The 21,524-nt window shown below is 39.6% G+C and overlaps 1 protein-coding gene and 4 non-coding genes across 5 annotated transcripts; 1 reads left to right on the top strand and 4 right to left on the bottom strand.

Annotated features, from left to right (window-relative positions):
- Nucleotides 1-73: 73 nt before the first annotated feature.
- trnap-cgg (transfer RNA proline (anticodon CGG)) lies at nucleotides 74-145 on the bottom strand. The gene has a single exon. It is a non-coding gene; the product is annotated as a tRNA-Pro (tRNA).
- Nucleotides 146-444: 299 nt separating this feature from the next.
- Nucleotides 445-516, bottom strand: trnap-agg (transfer RNA proline (anticodon AGG)). Its single transcript has one exon. It is a non-coding gene; the product is annotated as a tRNA-Pro (tRNA).
- A 951-nt stretch (nucleotides 517-1,467) lies between these two features.
- On the bottom strand, nucleotides 1,468-1,539 carry trnap-cgg (transfer RNA proline (anticodon CGG)). The gene has a single exon. It is a non-coding gene; the product is annotated as a tRNA-Pro (tRNA).
- Nucleotides 1,540-6,335: 4,796 nt separating this feature from the next.
- On the bottom strand, nucleotides 6,336-6,407 carry trnap-ugg (transfer RNA proline (anticodon UGG)). Its single transcript has one exon. It is a non-coding gene; the product is annotated as a tRNA-Pro (tRNA).
- A 2,244-nt stretch (nucleotides 6,408-8,651) lies between these two features.
- LOC148682194 (uncharacterized) lies at nucleotides 8,652-16,151 on the top strand. Its single transcript, XM_088649906.1, has 10 exons — nucleotides 8,652-8,678; nucleotides 9,242-9,436; nucleotides 9,543-9,616; nucleotides 9,949-10,210; nucleotides 10,294-10,401; nucleotides 10,613-10,683; nucleotides 13,912-14,009; nucleotides 14,161-14,358; nucleotides 14,451-14,537; nucleotides 15,081-16,151. The coding sequence occupies exons 1-10, from the start codon at nucleotides 8,652-8,654 to the stop codon at nucleotides 15,248-15,250; spliced, it is 1,290 nt and encodes a 429-aa protein (XP_088506032.1). The 3' UTR covers nucleotides 15,251-16,151.
- Nucleotides 16,152-21,524: the final 5,373 nt, after the last annotated feature.

Here is a 21,524-nt window from a genome sequence, read left to right as displayed (position 1 = left end):
TGACTAACTGGAATTCTTCGAAAGACATTTTAATGAAAGACATAGTGCCCTGTAAAACACATAACACCTGTAAGGGCTCGTCCGGGATTTGAACCCGGGACCTCTCACACCCGAAGCGAGAATCATACCCCTAGACCAACGAGCCACTGCAAAACAGTAGCTTTATATGGCAACACTATCAGCTGACGAACTGGCATTCTCAGAAAAAAGGCCACTGTGTAAGCCACAACGCCCTTACAAAACAGCGGACAACTGTAAGGGCTCAACCGAAATTTGAATCTGGGATTTCTCACGGCATGAACGAGAATCATAGTCCTAGACAACCAAACCACTATGCAAAGGAATGCTTTATGTGCCGACACTATCTGCTGACAAACTGGAATTCTTCGAAAAACGTTTTTTATGAAAGCCATAATGCCCTGTAAAACAAAAGAATAACTGCAAGGGCTCGTCCGGGATTTGAACCCAGGACCTCTCGCACCCTAAGCGAGAATCATACCCCTAGACCAACGAGCCACAAAAGCTTGAATATTTTACAAAACATCAGAAGGAACAGATGGTCAGAAATCCTTATCTAACAAACATTGAAGCAGGGCTTTTGCTTCATTTGGACCCGGGACTTCTGCAATGGTTCGTCCAGGATTTGAAAACGAGAACTCTCGCATCTTAAGCGAGAATCATGCCCGTAGACCAACGAGCAACTGCAAAACAGCCACTTTACATGGCAACACTATCTGCTGACAAACCGGCATTCTCAGAAAAAAGGCCTCTGTGTAAGCCACAACGCCCTTACAAAACAAAAGACAACTGTAAGGGTTCAACTGAAATTTGAACCTAGGATTTCTCATGGCATGAACGAGAATCATACGCCTAGACCAGCAAGCCACTATGCAAGAAATATTTTATGTGGCGACACTATCTGCTGACAAATTGGAATTCTTTGAAAGACGTTTTTACGAAAGATATAATGCCCTGTAAAACACAGTACACCTGCAAGGGCTCATCCGAGAATTGAACCCGTGTCCTCTCGCAATCGAAGCGAGAATCATACAGATAGACCAATGAACCACTAAATTGAGAGAATTTCACAAGGCGTCAGATAGTCAGAAATCTTTCCCTAACGAATCAAGGGCACCCTAAGTGAGAATCATATCCCTAGACGACCGAGCCACTGCAAAACAGCAACTTTATATGGCAACACTATCTGCTGACGAACTGGCATTCTCAGAAAAAAGGCCTCTGTGTAAGCCACAACGACCTTACAAAACAGCAGACAACTGTAAGGGCTCAACCGAAATTTGAATCTGGGATTTTTCATTGCATGAACGAAAATCATACTCCTAGACCAGCAAGCCACTATGCAAAGGAATGTTTTATGTGGCGACACTATCTGCTGACAAACTGGAATTCTTCGAAAGACATTTTAATGAAAGACATAGTGCCCTGTAAAACACATAACAACTGTAAGGGCTCGTCCGGGATTTGAACCCGGGACCTCTCACACCCGAAGCGAGAATCATACCCCAAGACCAACGAGCCACTGCAAAACAGTAGCTTTATATGGCAACACTATCAGCTGACGAACTGGCATTCTCAGAAAAAAGGCCTCTGTGTAAGCCACAACGCCCTTACAAAACAGCGGACAACTGTAAGGGCTCAACCGAAATTTGAATCTGGGATTTCTCACGGCATGAACGAGAATCATAGTCCTAGACAACCAAACCACTATGCAAAGGAATGCTTTATGTGCCGACACTATCTGCTGACAAACTGGAATTCTTCGAAAAACGTTTTTTTATGAAAGCCATAATGCCCTGTAAAACAAAAGAGTAACTGCAAGGGCGTGTCCGGGATTTGAACCCGGGACCTCTCGCACCCTAAGCGAGAATCATACCCCTAGAGCAACGAGCCACAAAAGCTTGAATATTTTACAAGACATCAGAAGGAACAGATGGTCAGAAATCCTTATCTAACAAACATTGAAGCAGGGCTTTTGCTTGATTTGGACCCGGGACTTCTGCAATGGTTCGTCCAGGATTTGAAAACGAGACCTCTCGCATCTTAAGCGAGAGTCATGCCCGTAGACCAACGAGCAACTGCAAAACAGCCACTTTACATGGCAACACTATCTGCTGACAAACCGGCATTCTCAGAAAAAAGGCCTCTGTGTAAGCCACAACGCCCTTACAAAACAAAAGACAACTGTAAGGGTTCAACTGAAATTTGAACCTAGGATTTCTCATGGCATGAGCGAGAATCAAACTCCTAGACCAGCAAGCCACTATGCAAAGGAATGTTTTATGTGGCGACACTATCTGCTGACAAACTGGAATTCTTCGAAAGACATTTTAATGAAAGTCATAGTGCCCTGTAAAACACATGATACCTGCAAGGGCTCGTCCGGGATATGAACCCGGGACTTCTCTCAACCAAAGCGAGAATCATACCCCTAGGCCAACGAGCCACTACATTGATAAAACTTCACATGGCGTCAGAACCATCAGATAGTCAGAAAACTTTCTCTAACGAATCAATGGCACCCTAAGCGAGAATCATACCCCTAAACCAACTAGCTACTGTAACAGCCACTTTACATGGCAAAACTATCTGCTGATGAACTGGCATTCTCAGAAAAAAGGCCTCTGTGTAAGCCCGTAGACCTTACAAAACAGCAGACAAATGTAAGGGCTCAACCGAAATTTGAATCTGGGATTTCTCATTGCATGAACGAAAATCATACTCCTAGACCAGCAAGCCACTATGCAAAGGAATGTTTTATGTGGCGACACTATCTGCTGACAAACTGGAATTCTTCGAAAGACATTTTAATGAAAGTCATAGTGCCCTGTAAAACACATGACACCTGCAAGGGCTCGTCCGGGATTTGAACCCGGGACCTCTCACACCCAAAGCGAGAATCATACCCCTAGACCAACGACCCACTACTGTGATAAAATTTCACATGGCGTCAGAAGCATCAGATAGTCAGAAAACTTTCTCTGACGAATCAAGGGCACCCTAAGCCAGAATCATACCCCTAGACCAACTAGCCACTGCAAAACAGTAACTTTACATGGCAACACTATCTGCTGACAAACCGGCATTCTCAGAAAAAGGCCTCTGTGTAAGCCACAACGCCCTTACAAAACAAAAGACAACTGTAAGGGTTCAACTGAAATTTGAACCTAGGATTCCTCATGGCATGAACGAGAATCATACTCCTAGACCAGCAAGCCACTATGCAAGAAATATTTTATGTGGCGACACTATCTGCTGACAAATTGGAATTCTTTGAAAGACGTTTTTACGAAAGATATAATGCCCTGTAAAACACATTACACCTGCAAGGGCTCATCCGAGAATTGAACCCGTGTCCTCTCGCAATCGAAGCGAGAATCATACAGATAGACCAATGAACCACTAAATTGAGAGAATTTCACAAGGCGTCAGATAGTCAGAAATCTTTCCCTAACGAATCAAGGGCACCCTAAGTGGGAATCATACCCCTAGACCACCGAGCCACTGCAAAACAGCAACTTTATATGGCAACACTATCTGCTGACGAACTGGCATTCTCAGAAAAAAGGCCTCTGTGTAAGCCACAACGACCTTACAAAACAGCAGACAACTGTAAGGGCTCAACCGAAATTTGAATCTGGGATTTTTCATTGCATGAACAAAAATCATACTCCTAGACCAGCAAGCCACTATGCAAAGGAATGTATTGTATGTGCAGTGACTCTCGCAACCCCCGTAGCTCATAGATGAGGCCTTCTTCCCTTTTTGACTGAGCTGTCAGAAATGTCCTCATCAATGCCACTACATCGCTCTCCATACCTTTTGATTCAGGTTTAACTCTAGGGGACATGGCTTCGGCACCCTCTGCACTGGCTGTCTCCTCTTCGTCCATAGTGTCCCATGCTACCTCTTCCAGCACAGGTTTTTGTGACCGCAGACCCTTCCTGGCCTGTTTTCCAGAAGTCACTTTTCTACGACTGGCCATCCCACTTCTGACACCACTTGTCACACAGAGGCGTTTTTAGGGTGTGTGTGAAACAAGAAAAAAATAAATGATGGCTCAGTCGACGTAGCACTATGGTGCAAGGTGCGTTTATTTACAGTGCAAAAGTGTCCAATCCAAAAATCCAAAAAAATAAAGTAGACAAAAAAAAAAAAAAAATATATATATATATATATATATATATATATATATATATATATATATATATATATATATATATATATATATATATACAAAAATAAACAAACAACAAAACAAACAAATAAAGACAATAAAGTAACAAAATAATTATATACAAAATATTTTCTATCCAGAATTATCAAACCAACCATTCACCACTACTCACACCTTCTATCTTTAACGACTCCCACACTGAACTGAGCACAAGTCACTCTATTTATAGTGAGTGACTCCGCCCAGTTTGGATTAAACTATATTGAAGGTAAGTATAAGGTAAGTATGGACATAAACAATCTTTCAGGTAAGCATTTCACACTTTCATACACTTCATTTGTATTACTATATAACTTAAAACCAAAATTATTAAATCAGCATTTTCACATGTCATGAATACTTCTTTTTTTATTGTTTTCCCATTCTTTTCATCCCCCACATAAAACACATAGTCTCCCCCGGGTGCCCAACCACTCAGCGCATGCGCAGTGCATCACTGTGCATAAACTGCTGCGCATGACCTTTTTGGCCCCTTTTGCCTCCCGTAGCCGCGATTGCGCAACCCGGAAGAGAGACGCAACAGAAACGCAACGAGACGAACAAACACAAACACAAACGGACACACAGGTAAGACAAATGTTTGCGGTGTGATTTATGGCGTGTCAGAAAATGCAAGGATTAATGGAGTATATAATGTGTTTGTGCGTGTATGTGTTTTTATTACAGCGCAATCTCCCGTGTGCACTCGGTAGATCGGCTGGTGGAGTGAAGGTAAGTTATGTGTGTGTGCGTGAATATGTGGGTGTACAGCTCTGCCGCAGGCCAGTGACAAACTCCTTTGTCACACGAGACCTCTCGCATCTTAAGCGAGAATCATGCCCGTAGACCAACGAGCAACTGCAAAACAGCCACTTTACATGGCAACACTATCTGCTGACAAACCGGCATTCTCAGAAAAAAGGCCTCTGTGTAAGCCACAACGCCCTTACAAAACAAAAGACAACTGTAAGGGTTCAACTGAAATTTGAACCTAGGATTTCTCATGGCATGAACGAGAATCAAACTCCTAGAACAGCAAGCCACTATGCAAGAAATATTTTTTGTGGCGACACTATCTGCTGACAAATTGGAAATCTTTGAAAGACGTTTTTCCGAAAGACATAATGCCCTGTAAAACACAGTACACCTGCAAGGGCTAATCCAGGAACTGAACCCGGGTCCTCTCGCAACCGAAGCGAGAATCATACCCATAGACCAATGAGCCACTAAATTGAGAGAATTTCACAAGACGTCAGATGGTCAGAAATCTTTCTCTAACGAATCAAGGGCACCCTAAGTGAGAATCATACCCCTAGACCACCGAGCCACTGCAAAACAGCAACTTTATATGGCAACACTATCTGCTGACAAACTGGCATTCTCAGAAAAAAGGCCTCTGTGTAAGCCACAACAACCTTACAAAACAGCAGACAAGTGTAAGGGCTCAACCGAAATCTGAATCTGGGATTTCTCATTGCATGAACGAAAATCATACGCCTAGACCAGCAAGCCACTATGCAAAGGAATGTTTTATGTGGCGACACTATCTGCTGACAAACTGGAATTCTTCGAAAGACATTTTAATGAAAGTCATAGTGCCCTGTAAAACACATGATACCTGCAAGGGCTCGTCCGGGATATGAACCCGGGACCTCTCTCAACCAAAGCGAGAATCATACCCCTAGGCCAACGAGCCACTACTTTGATAAAACTTCACATGGCGTCAGAACCATCAGATAGTCAGAAAACTTTCTCTAACGAATCAATGGCACCCTAAGCGAGAATCATACCCCTAAACCAACTAGCTACTGTAACAGCCACTTTACATGGCAAAACTATCTGCTGATGAACTGGCATTCTCAGAAAAAAGGCCTCTGTGTAAGCCCGTAGAACTTACAAAACAGCAGACAAATGTAAGGGCTCAACCGAAATTTGAATCTGGGATTTCTCATTGCATGAACGAAAATCATACTCCAAGACCAGCAAGCCACTATGCAAAGGAATGCTTTATGTGGCGACACTATCTGCTGACAAACTGGAATTCTTCGAAAGACATTTTAATAAAAGTCATAGTGCCCTGTAAAACACATGACACCTGCAAGGGCTCGTCCGGGATTTGAACCCGGGACCTCTCACACCCAAAGCGAGAATCATACCCCTAGACCAACGAGCCACTATTGTGATAAGATTTCACATGGCGTCAGAAGCATCAGATAGTCAGAAAACTTTCTCTGACGAATCAAGGGCACCCTAAGCCAGAATCATACCCCTAGACCAACGAGCCACTGCAAAACAGTAACTTTACATGGCAACACTATCTGCTGACAAACCGGCATTCTCAGAAAAAGGCCTCTGTGTAAGCCACAACGCCCTTACAAAACAAAAGACAACTGTAAGGGTTCAACTGAAATTTGAACCTAGGATTTCTCATGGCATGAACGAGAATCATACTCCTAGACCAGCAAGCCACTATGCAAGAAATATTTTAGGTGGCGACACTATCTGCTGACAAATTGGAATTCTTTGAAAGACGTTTTTACGAAAGATATAATGCCCTGTAAAACACAGTACACCTGCAAGGGCTCATCCAAGAATTGAACCCGTGTCCTCTCGCAATCGAAGCGAGAATCATACAGATAGACCAATGAACCACTAAATTGAGAGAATTTCACAAGGCGTCAGATAGTCAGAAATCTTTCCCTAACGAATCAAGGGCACCCTAAGTGAGAATCATACCCCTAGACCACCGAGCCACTGCAAAACAGCAACTTTATATAGCAACACTATCTGCTGACGAACTGGCATTCTCAGAAAAAAGGCCTCTGTGTAAGCCACAACGACCTTACAAAACAGCAGACAACTGTAAGGGCTCAACCGAAATTTGAATCTGGGATTTTTCATTGCATGAACGAAAATCATACTCCTAGACCAGCAAGCCACTATGCAAAGGAATGTTTTATGTGGCGACTTTATCTGCTGACAAACTGGAATTCTTCGAAAGACATTTTAATGATAGACATAGTGCCCTATAAAACACATAACATCTGCAAGGGCTCGTCCGGGATTTGAACCCAGGACCTTTCACACAAAGCGCAAAAGCGCAAAAGCAAAGCGCGAATCATACCCCTAGACCAACGAGCCTCTAAATTGAATTTATTTCACATGGTGTCAGAAGCATCAGATAGTCAGAAAACTTTCTCTAACGAATCAAGGGCACCCTAAGCGAGAATCATACCCCTAGATCAACGAGCCACTGCAAAACAGTAACTTTATATGGCAACACTATCTGCTGACAAACCGGCATTCTCAGAAAAAGGCCTCAGTGTAAGCCACAACGCCCTTACAAAACAAAAGACAACTGTAAGGGCTCAACCGAAATTTGAATCTGGGATTTCTCACAGCATGAACGAGAATCATAGTCCTAGACAACCAAACCACTATGCAAAGGAATGTTTGATGCGCCGACACTATCTGCTGACAAACTGGAATTCTTCGAAATACATTTTTTTGTCTTTATTTTAACAAAACAAAAAAGAACAGAACAATGACAACAGCTTACAACCAAGAAATTTCTTACCATCACAGCACATAATGAAAAATCAAAATCAAAAAGAAGACATAAAAATACGGAGTAATAATAAAAATAGAAAAGTACATAAATTAACCAAAGTTTATGGTGATGTAAGGTTTTGCAAAAATGTACCTGAAATCCTAGGACCTACATATTCAAGCAACGGAGTCCAGATCTGATAAAAAGTGTTTTTCTATGGAGAGAGATTAGACTCAATAATAATTCACGCAAAAGACACGATGTACACATGCGTAGCCAAATTCACATGCGTAAAATATTTATTTATACTCACAAAAACAATTCACATGCACAAAATAAAAATACATTTTCACAAAATACATTTCACAAATGCAAAACACCATTTGCAAATATATAAGAGTGTACAAAAAGTTTTGAATGTTTAAAATTCACGAGTTCATCCTGAATGAGAATGTGCAAATCCTCTCTCACGTACAACTCACCCTGAATACGAGTGTGTGCATTTTTGAGACTTTCCTGTCAGCACACACCTCCCACGTGAGTCACTCGTGCCCTGTAGCCAATAAGATGCGAGCTTACTGTTCAACCAATCACAACTCCCTGAGAATGTGGGAATGACCGAAGCGCTTCACTGTGCGCTCCATTTGCGCAGTCTGACCTAATTAACGGAGATGATCCTCTAAGAAGAAGAATACTCCTCTATTTAGCATGGCAGGTGAAGAGCGGGATGCGCGGGTAAGTGGTTACTTGATTTCTATAGTGGTTTATGTATGCAAAGATTAAGTATCAAACGTTTGTTAAAGCAATGGCTGCTGTTGTTTATAATGTAAACTTTATAACGTAAATTAAGTCCGTTATTAAGCCAACATGGCGAGTGAAGAACGGGATGGTCGTGTAAAATAGCATGGCTTCTGTCATGGTCAATTCTAGGATTGTCATTCAAGGGAGCTCAGCTATAAATTTGATCGAGGACTAATTTGGGGGTGGAATCGATCGCGTACTAAAGTGAAGACCGGGAGAGCGTAATGCCGTTTTGGGTGTGGGTGGGTATGGGGGGTGGAGAGAGGAGATGATCGCCGACTGTAAGGAACGGGCGGGGTGGGGGTCGGCAGTGTTGATCGCGGACTATGAAGATAAATGATAAAAGGTATAATTGGTATTTGTCTTACAGGCACTGTCATCAGAAGTAGAAATAGCAGCAAAAGCTCTGATCGATGTATTAGCCAGGGGCCTTACTCCATCTTCGTAAAGAAATGCACTAGCTAGTGGTAGTAGACCAATGAGAGAAAGCATCTCAAGTGGGACCATTCCTTTGCCTGCAGAGCCTGAAAACATGGTAAGGCAAGCCTTAAAAAGGTAATTTTTCATGTTTACTGTAAAACACAACTTTTTGTGTCATGCAAAAAATGTTTCTTATTATTAATATGTTTATTCATTTTGCCCTTTTGTCACTATAGGCAATTCCCAAGTATGTTTGGGACAGAGATTTTTCTGTGGCCAAACCTGGTAACATTAAAAAAACTGATTTTCAAATCCATGTCCTCTCTGAACCCACACCCTTCACACCAAAAGGAGATGAAGACCTTGAGCTTGTCCATGCTGGACTTGGAAAAAGGCTTTTAACTGTTCCAGATAATTTTAAACACAGTGAGGTAATTGCAAATGTTACTATAATACTAGGAATTGATGGGAGTTTTATATCTGTTGGAAAAAAAAAAAAAAAAAAAACTAAATGATGAATTTTGTTTCATTCTTAAGATTGTCAGTCTGCTTGAAGGAGAGTTTCCCAAATTAAAAACACTTCAGGGTGGCTGGATGTTTTACAAGTCTACAGGTATTTATGTTTTGCATGTTACATATAAACAAAAAATGATTTGTGTGCATTTGCAATAACTTTGCACTTTTGTAAATTAATGAAACTGGTATGTGCTTTGTTGGCGTTAATAATTTAGTAATAAGCTTCATTAGTTTAAACTTTTTAGTCAAGGACATGTTTTCTGCCATGTTCTAAGATTATGGCATGCCCTACTTCAGTTTTCCAGTGGTAAACAGAGCTTTATAGAACATTTCTGTCCAAAATTTTAGGTGACACATTTATAACAATATTGCTAGCCCAAGAAGGCAACAGTAGTCCTGAATGTGATTCTCAATTGATTTTGCCATTTGGTGGGGGTGGGCGGCGTAAGCTGTCTATAATTCCCACAGATGCTGATGGATACTCAACTCGACTCCTAAAATCAGTGTCAAATAATGGAAAGAACATGCTGTTTGTAGTTCCATTACAGGAACAGCTTTCCACTGAACCATTACCTTATGATTCTGTGGAGTTTGCTAAGATGCCACAGTCCAGCTGTATGAAATGTGGTAAGAAAATACCACTGCCATTGCTGCCCTTACACATTGAAGAGTGTAAAGAAGCTGAGACAGTAAGTAATACAGTATTATGGTTTTATTTTTCTATCAATATTATTTATTTACAATGCCAATGCATTTTGATTACTTTTATTAGGAGTTTTCAAATGATGTGACCATTCTAGATGATGATGTAGACGAAAATGTAATCGAAACTGTTGACCAGCCAAGCCCACTTCACCCCATCTTAGAACCATCATTACAGGTCTTTGATCAAAGCCTATTTCTTGTATTTGGGTATACTCACTATATTTGAATATACCCAATTCGTGGTTCCATAAAGAATGTGTTTGAAGCTATTAAAAATTTAAGACTATTCTTAATATTTTAGAATCTTTTTATGGGGTAGAATATGTATGTTCTTCAACAAATTTGCTACAAACATACATTGTTTAATTTATTTTTACTTTTTACAGATTTGTCCAATTTGCCAGATCTCTTTCCCAACTGATGTCTTGCCTTTTCATGCAAGCATGTGTGGTGAAGGGTAAAGTTATGCTAAAAATTGTAGGATGACATGCCTTTAATACTAAAGGATTAGTTTGCACAGTTTGTTTTGGTTGTATATATCTCGAGGGAGATGTACAAAGATCAGATGGAATGTAGGGTAAAAAATTAACAAAATAATTTTCTGGTGGACTGTCTTAAATTTAAATTAATGTGTTGGTTTCATAAACTGGGTCAGTAGTAGACATTATTAGATTTGATGTATGTAGCTTTTATAAGCCTTGCTTTGAGAAAATCATTACTGGTGACTTTTGACATTAATGACTATAAACAGTATGTCATTGTAAGTTACATCTGATACCGTCCCTGCCAACAATCAGCTCCTTTGAATTCCATGCAGTCACCATTATCCACCCCTTCTACATAAATGTGGTTGTCATCTACCGCCCACCAGGTAAATTAGGTCACTTCCTAGATGAACTGGATGTTCTTCTCTCATCTTTTTCTAATTTTGCCACTCCCTTATTGGTGCTAGGTGACTTCAACATTTACGTTGACAAACCGCAAGCTGCAGACTTTCAGACTTTGCTTGCCTCTTTTGACCTAAAAAGAGCACCTACTTCTGCTACCCACAAATCAGGTAATCAGCTAGACCTTATTTACACACGACACTGCTTCACTGATCAAACAATAGTAACTCCACTACAAATATCTGATCATTTCCTTCTGTCTCTCAACATCCACATTACTCCTGAGCCGCCACACACTCCTACACTGGTTACCTTTCGCAGAAACCTACGATCTCTCTCACCCAATAGACTATCCACCATTGTTTCAGACTCTCTTCCTCCATCTCGCAAACTCACTGCACTTGATTCGAACAGTGCCACTAATACACTCTGCTCCACACTAGCATCATGTCTAGACCGATTATGTCCTCTTGCATCCAGGCCAGCCCGTGCCAGTCCTCCTGCACCCTGGCTCTCGGATGCTCTCCGTGAGCATCGCTCAAAACTTCGGGCTGCGGAGAGAATTTGGCGGAAAACTAAAAATCCTGCACATCTCTTAACATACCAAACTCTTCTGTCCTCTTTCTCAGCTGAGGTTACTTCTGCAAAGCAGACGTATTACCGTCTGAAAATCAACAATGCCACTAATCCTTGCCTACTTTTTAAAACATTTTCCTCCCTCCTCTATCCTCCTCCTCCACCCGCATCCTCCACACTTACTACTGATGACTTTGCTACATTCTTCTGCACCAAAACTGCAAAAATCAGTGCTCAATTTGCGGCACCTACAACAAACACGCAAGATACAACACCAACACCACACACACTCACCTCTTTTTCTCAGCTCTCTGAGTCTGAGGTGTCCAAACTTGTGCTATCTAGCCATGCAACCACCTGTCCACTCGATCCCATTCCCTCTCATCTCTTGCAAGCCATCTCTCCTGCAGTCATACCAACACTGACTCACATAATTAACACATCTCTTGACTCTGGTTTATTCCCCACTACATTTAAGCAGGCTAGGGTAACCCCACTGCTAAAGAAACCCAACCTGGACCATACGCTACTTGAAAACTACAGACCAGTATCCCTGCTTCCATTCATGGCCAAGATTCTGGAGAAAGTAGTGTTCAATCAAGTCCTGGACTTTCTTACTCAAAACAATCTCATGGACAACAAGCAATCCGGCTTTAAGAAAGGCCACTCAACTGAGACTGCCCTGCTCTCGGTCGTGGAGGATCTCAGACTGGCTAAAGCAGACTCTAAATCATCAGTCCTCATTTTGCTGGACTTGTCAGCTGCTTTTGACACTGTCAACCACCAGATCCTGCTATCTACGCTTGAGTCACTGGGCGTTGCGGGCACTGTTATACAATGGTTCAGATCTTACCTCTCTGACAGGTCATTCAGGGTGTCTTGGAGGGGAGAGGTGTCCAACCTACAGCATCTAAACACTGGGGTACCTCAAGGCTCTGTTCTTGGGCCACTTCTCTTCTCCATCTACACATCATCTCTAGGACCAGTCATCCAGAGACATGGATTCTCCTACCACTGCTATGCTGATGATACCCAGCTATACCTCTCTTTTCATCCTGATGATCCCTCGGTTCCAGCTCGTATCTCAGCCTGCCTGTTGGATATTTCACACTGGATGAAAGATCATCATCTTCAGCTGAACCTCGCAAAAACGGAAATGCTTGTAGTTTCTGCCAACCCGACTCTACACCATAACTTCTCAATCCAGATGGATGGGGCAACCATTACTGCATCCAAAACGGTGAAAAGCCTTGGAGTAACGATTGATGACCAACTAAACTTCTCTGACCACATTTCTAGAACTGCTCGATCGTGCAGATTTGCACTCTATAACATCAGAAAGATCCGACCCTTCTTATCTGAACATGCAGCTCAACTCCTTGTTCAAGCTCTTGTTCTCTCCAAACTGGATTACTGCAACTCTCTACTAGCTGGGCTTCCAGCTAACTCTATCAAGCCTCTTCAACTGCTCCAGAATGCAGCAGCACGAGATGTCTTCAATGAACCTAAACGAGCACATGTCACTCCGCTGCTAGTCCGTTTGCACTGGCTGCCAGTTGCTGCTCGCATCAAATTCAAAACTCTGATGTTTGCCTACAAAGTGACTTCTGGCCTAGCACCTTCTTATCTGCACTCACTTCTGCAGATCTATGTGCCCTCCAGAAACTTGCGTTCTGTGAATGAACGTTGCCTCGTGGTTCCATCCCAAAGAGGGAAAAAATCACTTTCGCGAACGCTCACGCTCAATCTGCCCAGTTGGTGGAATGAACTCCCTAACTGCATCAGAACAGCAGAGTCACTCGCTATTTTCAAGAAACGACTAAAAACTCAACTATTTAGTCTCCACTTCACTTCCTAATCTGCAATTGCCTATTTGAATATCACACTAACTGTACCAAAAAAAAAAAAAAAAAAAAAAAAAAAAAAAAAAAATTACTAACACTTCCCTTCTTAGACTTTACAGACCTGAAACTTGCCTTTAGTACTTATTCATTGTTGCTCTTAGTTGTGTAAATTGCTTCCTTGTCCTCATTTGTAAGTCGCTTTGGATAAAAGCGTCTGCTAAATGACTAAATGTAAATGTAAATGTACATCCAGACTTTGTCTGGCACTAGGGTCTAAGCCTTGTCTATGAAACTGGGCAAATGCTTTTAATATGCATGAAAATTTTTGAAGTGGCTTAATGAACAAAATTGAAATTGTTTGTGTCTTGCCTGTTTTAGAGAAAGGACTTTTGGTGACAATGATTCTTCATTCACTTTAAATACAGAAGAATTGCCAGGACCCTCAACTGCACAATCTTCAACATCCCTGTCTGCAGGTTAGACACAACACATTTAATTTTTTTTTAGTGCTGTTGTACTGTAAAATGATAAGTGCATCTTTATTCATTTATTCTTTCATCTTTTTTGTATTGTTATTCAACTATGCTTGTAAAATGGTATTTAGATAAATTGTTCATTTGATTTCAGCATGGAAAAATGAAATTGACCCATTCAAATCATCTCGAATGTTCTGTGATGAGTTGCTCTCCATCAATTCACACTGTCCATCTCTATCATTACTCATCAACCAGTTTGATACTATGGATGAACAAGATAGTACCCTGGTTTCATTTTATAAAATGAACAGTGCTAATTGGTCCACTCCATTGAAATATAGATTGACTGGTACTTCTTTTTTATTATTAAAATCATTTGAATCGCTTATAGTCTGTACAGTTTGTGCAACGAACTTGCTTCATTTTGTATTTTTTTTTTAGGAGATGCAGCTGTTGGCAAGGGAGTTAACCGCCATATTTTGTCAATGATGATGCAAAAACTGAAGACTGGCTTCACTTTAAATTTGGGTTTGTAATTGGTTGCAGTTCGGTTACATGTGCACACACACACACACACACGCACACACACATATATACATATATATATATATATATATATATATATATATATGTATATATATATATATATATATATATATATATATATATATATATATATATATATATATATATGTGTGTATATATATATATATATATATATATATATATATATATATATATATATATATATATATATATATATATATATAAAGTTAATTTTCGTCAACACTGCCTGTAACCCTGACTTTTTTCTGTATGATTTCGTGCACTGTACTTGAGAAGCCTTTTGCACACCTGATAAGATGTAAAATGTTCATAACATTATCTTCTATTTACTGGTGGGCAATGCAGATCGATGCTGACTGGTACCACCACAGTGCATACAGAGAAAACATTTGTTTAGAATTTTACAGATGTGATTTGATGTTTTATGTCTCTTTTGCTTTTGGGCTATTACAGATTTTATACAACTAGTACTATTAGTTAATTCTTACTGATTGGATTTTTTAGGTTCATCTACTACAGCCCTTTTTGAGGGGGAAAAAAACCACCGTGTACCTTCTGCATCTGCTGTACTACGGGACAGCAACCTGTTCCAGATGGCTGGCCGGATGATAGGCCATTCATTTTTGCATGGAGGTCCTAGTCTTTCTGGACTGAGCATACCTGTGGTCATATAATCAGCTCAGACCTTGTTTATTTTAAAATAATTTAATTCACAGGAATTAGAAAAATAAGAAAGTTACATTTCTTTTCTAATTCTCCCCAAAATTAAAGAACTTCAGTTAAAATAATTAATGATGTTTCTCCATCAAAAGAATTCCTGAGATTAAAAGTTGATACTGAGGAGAACTTGTCAATTTTGTGAAAGTTATTGAAAACACTGAGCATGTTTATACAATTGCATATACTCATGTACATGACTCATAACACATAATGTCGCGCAGATCATTAATTCTATTTTATTTACTTGTGTAAATATATATTTATTCACTTTTTAAATTAAATACAGTAATATTATTGACTAATATAAAAATGTTTATCTGATTTATGTACAATGCAGTTTTTACAGTAATATTTTTGTCTTTTAGTAGAAATATTATATGAGTGACTTGCTTTGTTTATCAAATAAAGTGTATCTAATTGGATTTGCATTTTAAACATTAAATAAAAGTTTAAAAGATAATATTTTTTGTTTCACATATTTAGGTTTTAGTTATAATACTCCCAAAATATTTTGGCAGAAATCCACAGATTTTTATCAATATTCTTCGCAGAAATAGCAAAAAACGTTGACAGATTCTTTCTGGCCCTACTCATGACTCATAATACGTAATGCATAATACAGAATGTCTCATGTCAATATCCATTTAAACCCTTTTTACAATAAACAAGTTAAATTTGGTGTAACTAAAACAAATTGTACACAGCATTACCTGGTTAACAACCTTTTATGCTTTGCAAAACATTCTTCATTTATAAATGCAGGTTTTTGGACCTTCTTTTTAAGTGTGACTTTGAGATTATTAGACTCATGAAAGGCCTAATAAAAGTATCCTCTTTCAATTTTTATTTTGCTCACCTATCATTGCTGGTTAGTAATAGTATATATATATATATATATATATATATATATATATATATATATATATATATATATATATATATATATATATATATTAGGGATGCACGATATATTGGCGGCCATATCGGTATCGGCCGATAAATGCTATTTTTAGGACTATCGTTATCGATTCGATGTCTAAATTCGGCTGATATCTTTAAGCCGATAAATTACGTAATTGTACAGACTTGCGCGCTGCGCACGCTTGGGCGGATCTTGTTCAGACTTGCCCACTGCACTATAATGGATCTCTCTTCACACTGTTTATTCCTTCAAAGTCTGTCATTTCTTCAAGTGGTATTGCTGTGCGTTAATAAGTCAGTAAGTAACCATGTTTCTTATCATTGTAGATGTGTTTGATTGAGTGTCATTGTGTATTTTGCTTTAAATCGCCTCAGGAAAAATATTAAGTATGTAAACCTTTCCAGCTCTGTCTCTTTGTTGTGTAGAGATAGCAGGGGATCTTAACTTATTACTCCAGGGCCGAATAATATTAGTTTCGTGGTGAATTGCCTTCTCTTTTAGTTGCAGCCGGTGAATGAACGAGGACACATGTAACTTGGTCCAAAATATTTATTACTTTTCGTGTGGTACAACAAATCAGTCACCTAAAATAGTCTCATTGCCCAAAAACCGCTCCTCTCTCTCTCCCTCTCCCTCTACGCTTCACACACACACACACCAAACTGCAACTGGACCCGCACATTTTACAACAAGTGTAAACAGTTGTTTGTAATCTGATTATTTGTTATTATCAACACGTTGCTTGTCATGTGTTGTTGATGTAAGATGTATTCAGTTTGATCGAAATATTCATATTGATTATGACGAGCGCGCGAGCTGTCACCGCGCACACACACACACACTGTAGCACGGGGGAGAGGTGAACCCAGTCATAGAGGCTCTCGACCAGCGGCTCATTCTGTCTTTATATTCAGCTCTGTTAGCCATAAAGTCAGCTCATTGCAGGTTTTGTATGAAAGTCTGACTCTGATGGCAACTCTTCCTCTACAGTTGAGTAAAACTCAGCGGTTTATCATAAACTTTTCATCGATCATTTTCCCCCCGCAATTGACAGCAAGAACGAGCGCAGACGCATCTGATTGACAAGCAGCAGCTACATGTTCGAAAGAATCTAAAACGCCAAATAGCATGAATCTGTGCCGCATTTTCTAAACGTACTATCTGTAAGCTATTTACTTGTACGGTGGCTCTGAACTGTCAAAACACCTCTAAAAAAGGCTTTTTCGTACATGACGTATTTGTACATGTGTACATCACTGTAACACGTTTTATTCAAGAACATTTGAGCTGGTTTCAGTCCTTAGTGCTTTCATTCTCATCTTATTTAAATATATTTAATTTGCTTGTTGAATAAATCATATTTTGTTATTTAACCTTCTTAATTTTATGCAACAGTCAAGTTGCATGTTAATTTGCTATGAAGAAAAGGAAGTAATGTATTTTTTGCATGCTGATTTATGTGAAATCTTGAATATAGGTCTATAATCACCTTGCAATTTTGAAGTTAAAGCTTTTTTGCTTTGAGTATAGACTATTTAGTTCATAAAAGAAGTTCAATCTTTTATGAAGTTTGCTGTATAAAAATATATCATTTTGAAATATTTATAAATATCGGCCTATACATATCGGTGCATCCCTAATATATATATATATATATAGGAACAATCAGAATGTTAATAATTAAATAACTTGTTACTCTTAAAATAATTTACCTTTAACACAATAAACCTAAAACTATAACCTACACACACACACCACTTGCAGACAGCACACAATATAATCTATCAGTGCACATGAGTAGTACAATATGTAATGCATATAAATAATATTTGGAATTTACAGATAGCTGAAGTCCTTCAGTAGTCTAATGAGTACTGGAATTAGCATGTAAGCTAACAAATCACTCATGTTCTCATTCACAATAGCAACACTGGGTTTCCCATACACTGATTTATTTGTAGTAATGTGGGAGTTTTCACATGAACATTTCTTTAAGGGAAACTAGTTGTCCATAGAAAGTTTAATTGTCTTCATGAAGAAAACTTGTTTATTTTCTAAAATATGTCCATCAAAATAAAAGTGTAGTGTTTTGAAACCAAAGTCTCCATTTGTACCCACAACACATCAAGAGTTTATCAAGTCAAAATCTCATAATCTGACAAAAATCTGATCTGTGGTAACTGGCAAATGGCATTGTGTAGTCTGAACAGGGCTTTATAGTGTCTGCATCAGTCTCTCACTGTCATTGCAAGTTCACACCGGCCGAGTTTAGGTGGACTTTCATTCACCAACATGTTTTGTGAAACTGCAGACAAAAGCCCAAAATTGGAGGCAAATCGGTGTTTGTTCAAGGGAGTGAAAATCAAACAATGTGAATAATCAAAAACACAATCTAAGGGTGTAGGACAGTTTACCCTGCATATCCCCAAACATTTTCTCCTCCCTAATCTTTCTAATTCTCTTTTCAGTGCCGACCATTTGATTGCAGTGTGCAATGTGCATAAATTTGGTTTTCAGTTCATAATAACTTGAAACGGAGTCACGTGGGACCGTTGAACAAGATGGAGGGCTGAAGACTAGCTCCGGCTTGACCTCGTTAATTTATTTATTTTTAGTAAGTTAGCACCCCACTGTTAACTATTAGTAGCGTTAATTGAATATAAAAAAATAATTTTGCAATTGCTCGGTTATGACATCCAAGTTTACATCGAAGGCGCGAGCTGCAAAGCAGGGCGCAATTGCGAGTGACGGGCCTGCCGAGATTCGAGAAAAAGACGCTCGATTGGGACACGTTACTACACCACCAGGGTTCGCGGAGTTACAGGCTGCGTTAAAAGCAGCAATGGATGAAATGGCACGATTTAGTGCAAATTTGTCAACTTTGCAGGCAGATGTAACGAGTGTGAAGACTACGCAGTTTCAGATGAAGGCGGACGCGGCCGCCATGGCGCAACGGCTTGACGAGGCAGAGGCTCGAATTGGAGTGCTTGAAGACGAGAACGAGCGCCTGCAACAAATGGCCGAAAAAAGTGCTAAAGACTGTGCAGATCTTCGGGATTCGGTTTCGGATATGGTAAATAGGGAGCGGCGCATGAATCTACGTCTAATAGGACTTAAGGAAAAGTCCGAGAATGGTAATCTGCGGGAATGTGTAAGGCTGATTCTCTCCGAGGCTCTGGATGTGGATATCTCCGAAACGGAGTTACAGCGTGTCCACCGATCTTTGGTTCCAATGCCGGATGAAAACAAGCCCCCTCGCCCCGTTATTATGCGCTTTCACAGTTTTCTGGAAAGAGAGAGGGTTATGGCAGCAGTGAGAATGAAAGTGCGGGAAGGTGGCAGTATCATGTGGAGGAGTTCTAAAATATCGCTGTTTCCTGACATGACGAGAGATGTGGCGGAAAAAAGACGGCGGTTCACAGCGGTCAGAAAGAGGCTTCACGAGCTGGATATCCGTTTTACTCTGGCGTATCCTGCAGTAATACGCTTCACATGGAAAGGACAGCGAGTGAGCTTTGATGATCATAACAAGGCGCTGATGTTATTGTCTGAAAAGGACTGAGGTACGGAAGTTGCTTTCTGGGGACAAAAGTTATGTTATTTGATGCTAAGATAAAAACAAACAGACTAGGTCTGCAACCAATGTAAGGACAAAGGGATCTACAGCAAGTTTGATGGGGTGTTAACATGCGATTTACAAGAACGTTCTGGGGCGGGGTCGACAGGTGGTTCCATCATCAGCGCTTCACTGCTCGTGTATGGGGAGGGGCCTTCTTTTAGTGAAAGGATGTAACTTGGGAGGGTTCAAGGGGTTTAAGTTCTTGAAGTCAATGTTTACAGAGTTCGTTTATGTCTTTTATTTTTACTTTTTTACTTTTGTATGTATGTTTTTTACAGACAGCAAGTGTTTATATATAGTTGGGAGACATGCATGGAACGGCTAAATATTTAAAAATAATATCCTGGAATATAAATGGTTCTCATAATCCAGTTAAAAGAAGAAAATGGTTAGGTTACCTTAAATCTATAGACGTGGACATTGCTTTAATTCAAGAAACGCATATGATGGGTCCAGAGGCTGAAAAACTTAAACGTGACTGGGTGGGACAGGTGTTTCATAATTCATATAATAGTAAGAGGAATGGGGTAGCAATATTAGTGCATAAGAGGGTAAATTTTGTCATGATTAAGCAAAAGAAGGATGAGGAGGGGAGATTTATATGGTTGGAAGCCATGGTTGATGGGCAAAAAGTTAATATTTGCAATATTTATGCTCCAAATAAGGAGGATAGTGTATTTTTTCATATGGTTAATAAGATGATTGGGGGACAAGCAGGTAATCAGTTAATAATTGCAGGTGATTTTAATCAGGTGCAAGATGCCTATCTGGATAGAACAACCTACCATAAAAATATGCCCAGAGACAGATTAGCTATACATTTTTGATGATGAAAGATTTGGGGTTGGTGGACATATGGAGGCTTGTCAATCCTAGAGAGAGAGAGTATACCTTCTTTTCACATAATCATAAATCTTACTCAAGAATAGATTACTTTTTGGTTTCTGGTGATTTAGTAGAGTCAGTAGTAGACTGTAAGATAGGCGTGATTGCTTTGTCAGATCACGCACCAGTGGAGATGACATTAGACACTAAATCTAAGACAATAAAACAAAACAGATGGAGATTCAATATATCCTTGCTTCAGGACTTAAATTTTAGTACAAAATTGGGAGCTGACTTAAAGGAATTTTTCGAGATTAATGTTGGTACCACAGAGAGGCTGGGAACGGTATGGGAAGCATCAAAAGCTTATGTCAGGGGTAACGTAATACAATATGCTAGCTTGGTAAAAAGACTTGACAAGGAAAAAGTTAAAGACATTGAGGCCAGAATTAAAGTTTTAGACAGGCAATTATCACTAAAGTTTTCAGATAATATTTTAAAACAAGTCTGCGATCTGAAATATCAGCTTAATGATATTTACAATAGAAAAGCAGAGTATGCAATGTTTAGGATGCGCACAGCTTTCTATGAAAGTGGAGAAAAGGCTGATAAATTGTTAGCAAGGCAATTGAAACAAAAGGATGCTAGTTTCTTAATTTCAGCTATCAAAAATGAAAAAGATGAAGTGGTGACTGCAAACATGGACATTAATAAGGTCTTTGAAAAGTTTTATAGTAAACTATATGAGGCAGAGTCATCCCCAGACTGTACTAAATATAGAGATTTTTTCTCCAAAATTACACTTCCCACCTTGTCCTCAGACCAGCTTGAGATGTTGGATGCACCAATAGAAGAATCTGAA

This window comes from Danio rerio, chromosome 4, assembly GCF_052040795.2.
Source record: "Danio rerio strain M-AB ecotype USA chromosome 4, GRCz13ab, whole genome shotgun sequence".
Lineage (NCBI taxonomy): Eukaryota > Metazoa > Chordata > Actinopteri > Cypriniformes > Danionidae > Danio > Danio rerio.
The sequence above is the reverse complement of the archived record's forward strand: the minus strand, read 5'-3'. Positions and strand labels throughout refer to the sequence as shown.

What these genes read in the sequence shown, in the direction of transcription:
- LOC148682194 (XM_088649906.1), top strand. Translation starts at nt 8,652, where the DNA reads ATGGCGAGTGAAGAACGGGATGGTCGT. An exon ending in ATAATTTTAAACACAGTGAG is followed by an intron (nt 9,437 to 9,542) that starts GTAATTGCAAAT and finishes TTCATTCTTAAG; the next exon opens with ATTGTCAGTCTGCTTGAAGG. An exon ending in TGGATGTTTTACAAGTCTAC is followed by an intron (nt 9,617 to 9,948) that starts AGGTATTTATGT and finishes GATTTTGCCATT; the next exon opens with TGGTGGGGGTGGGCGGCGTA.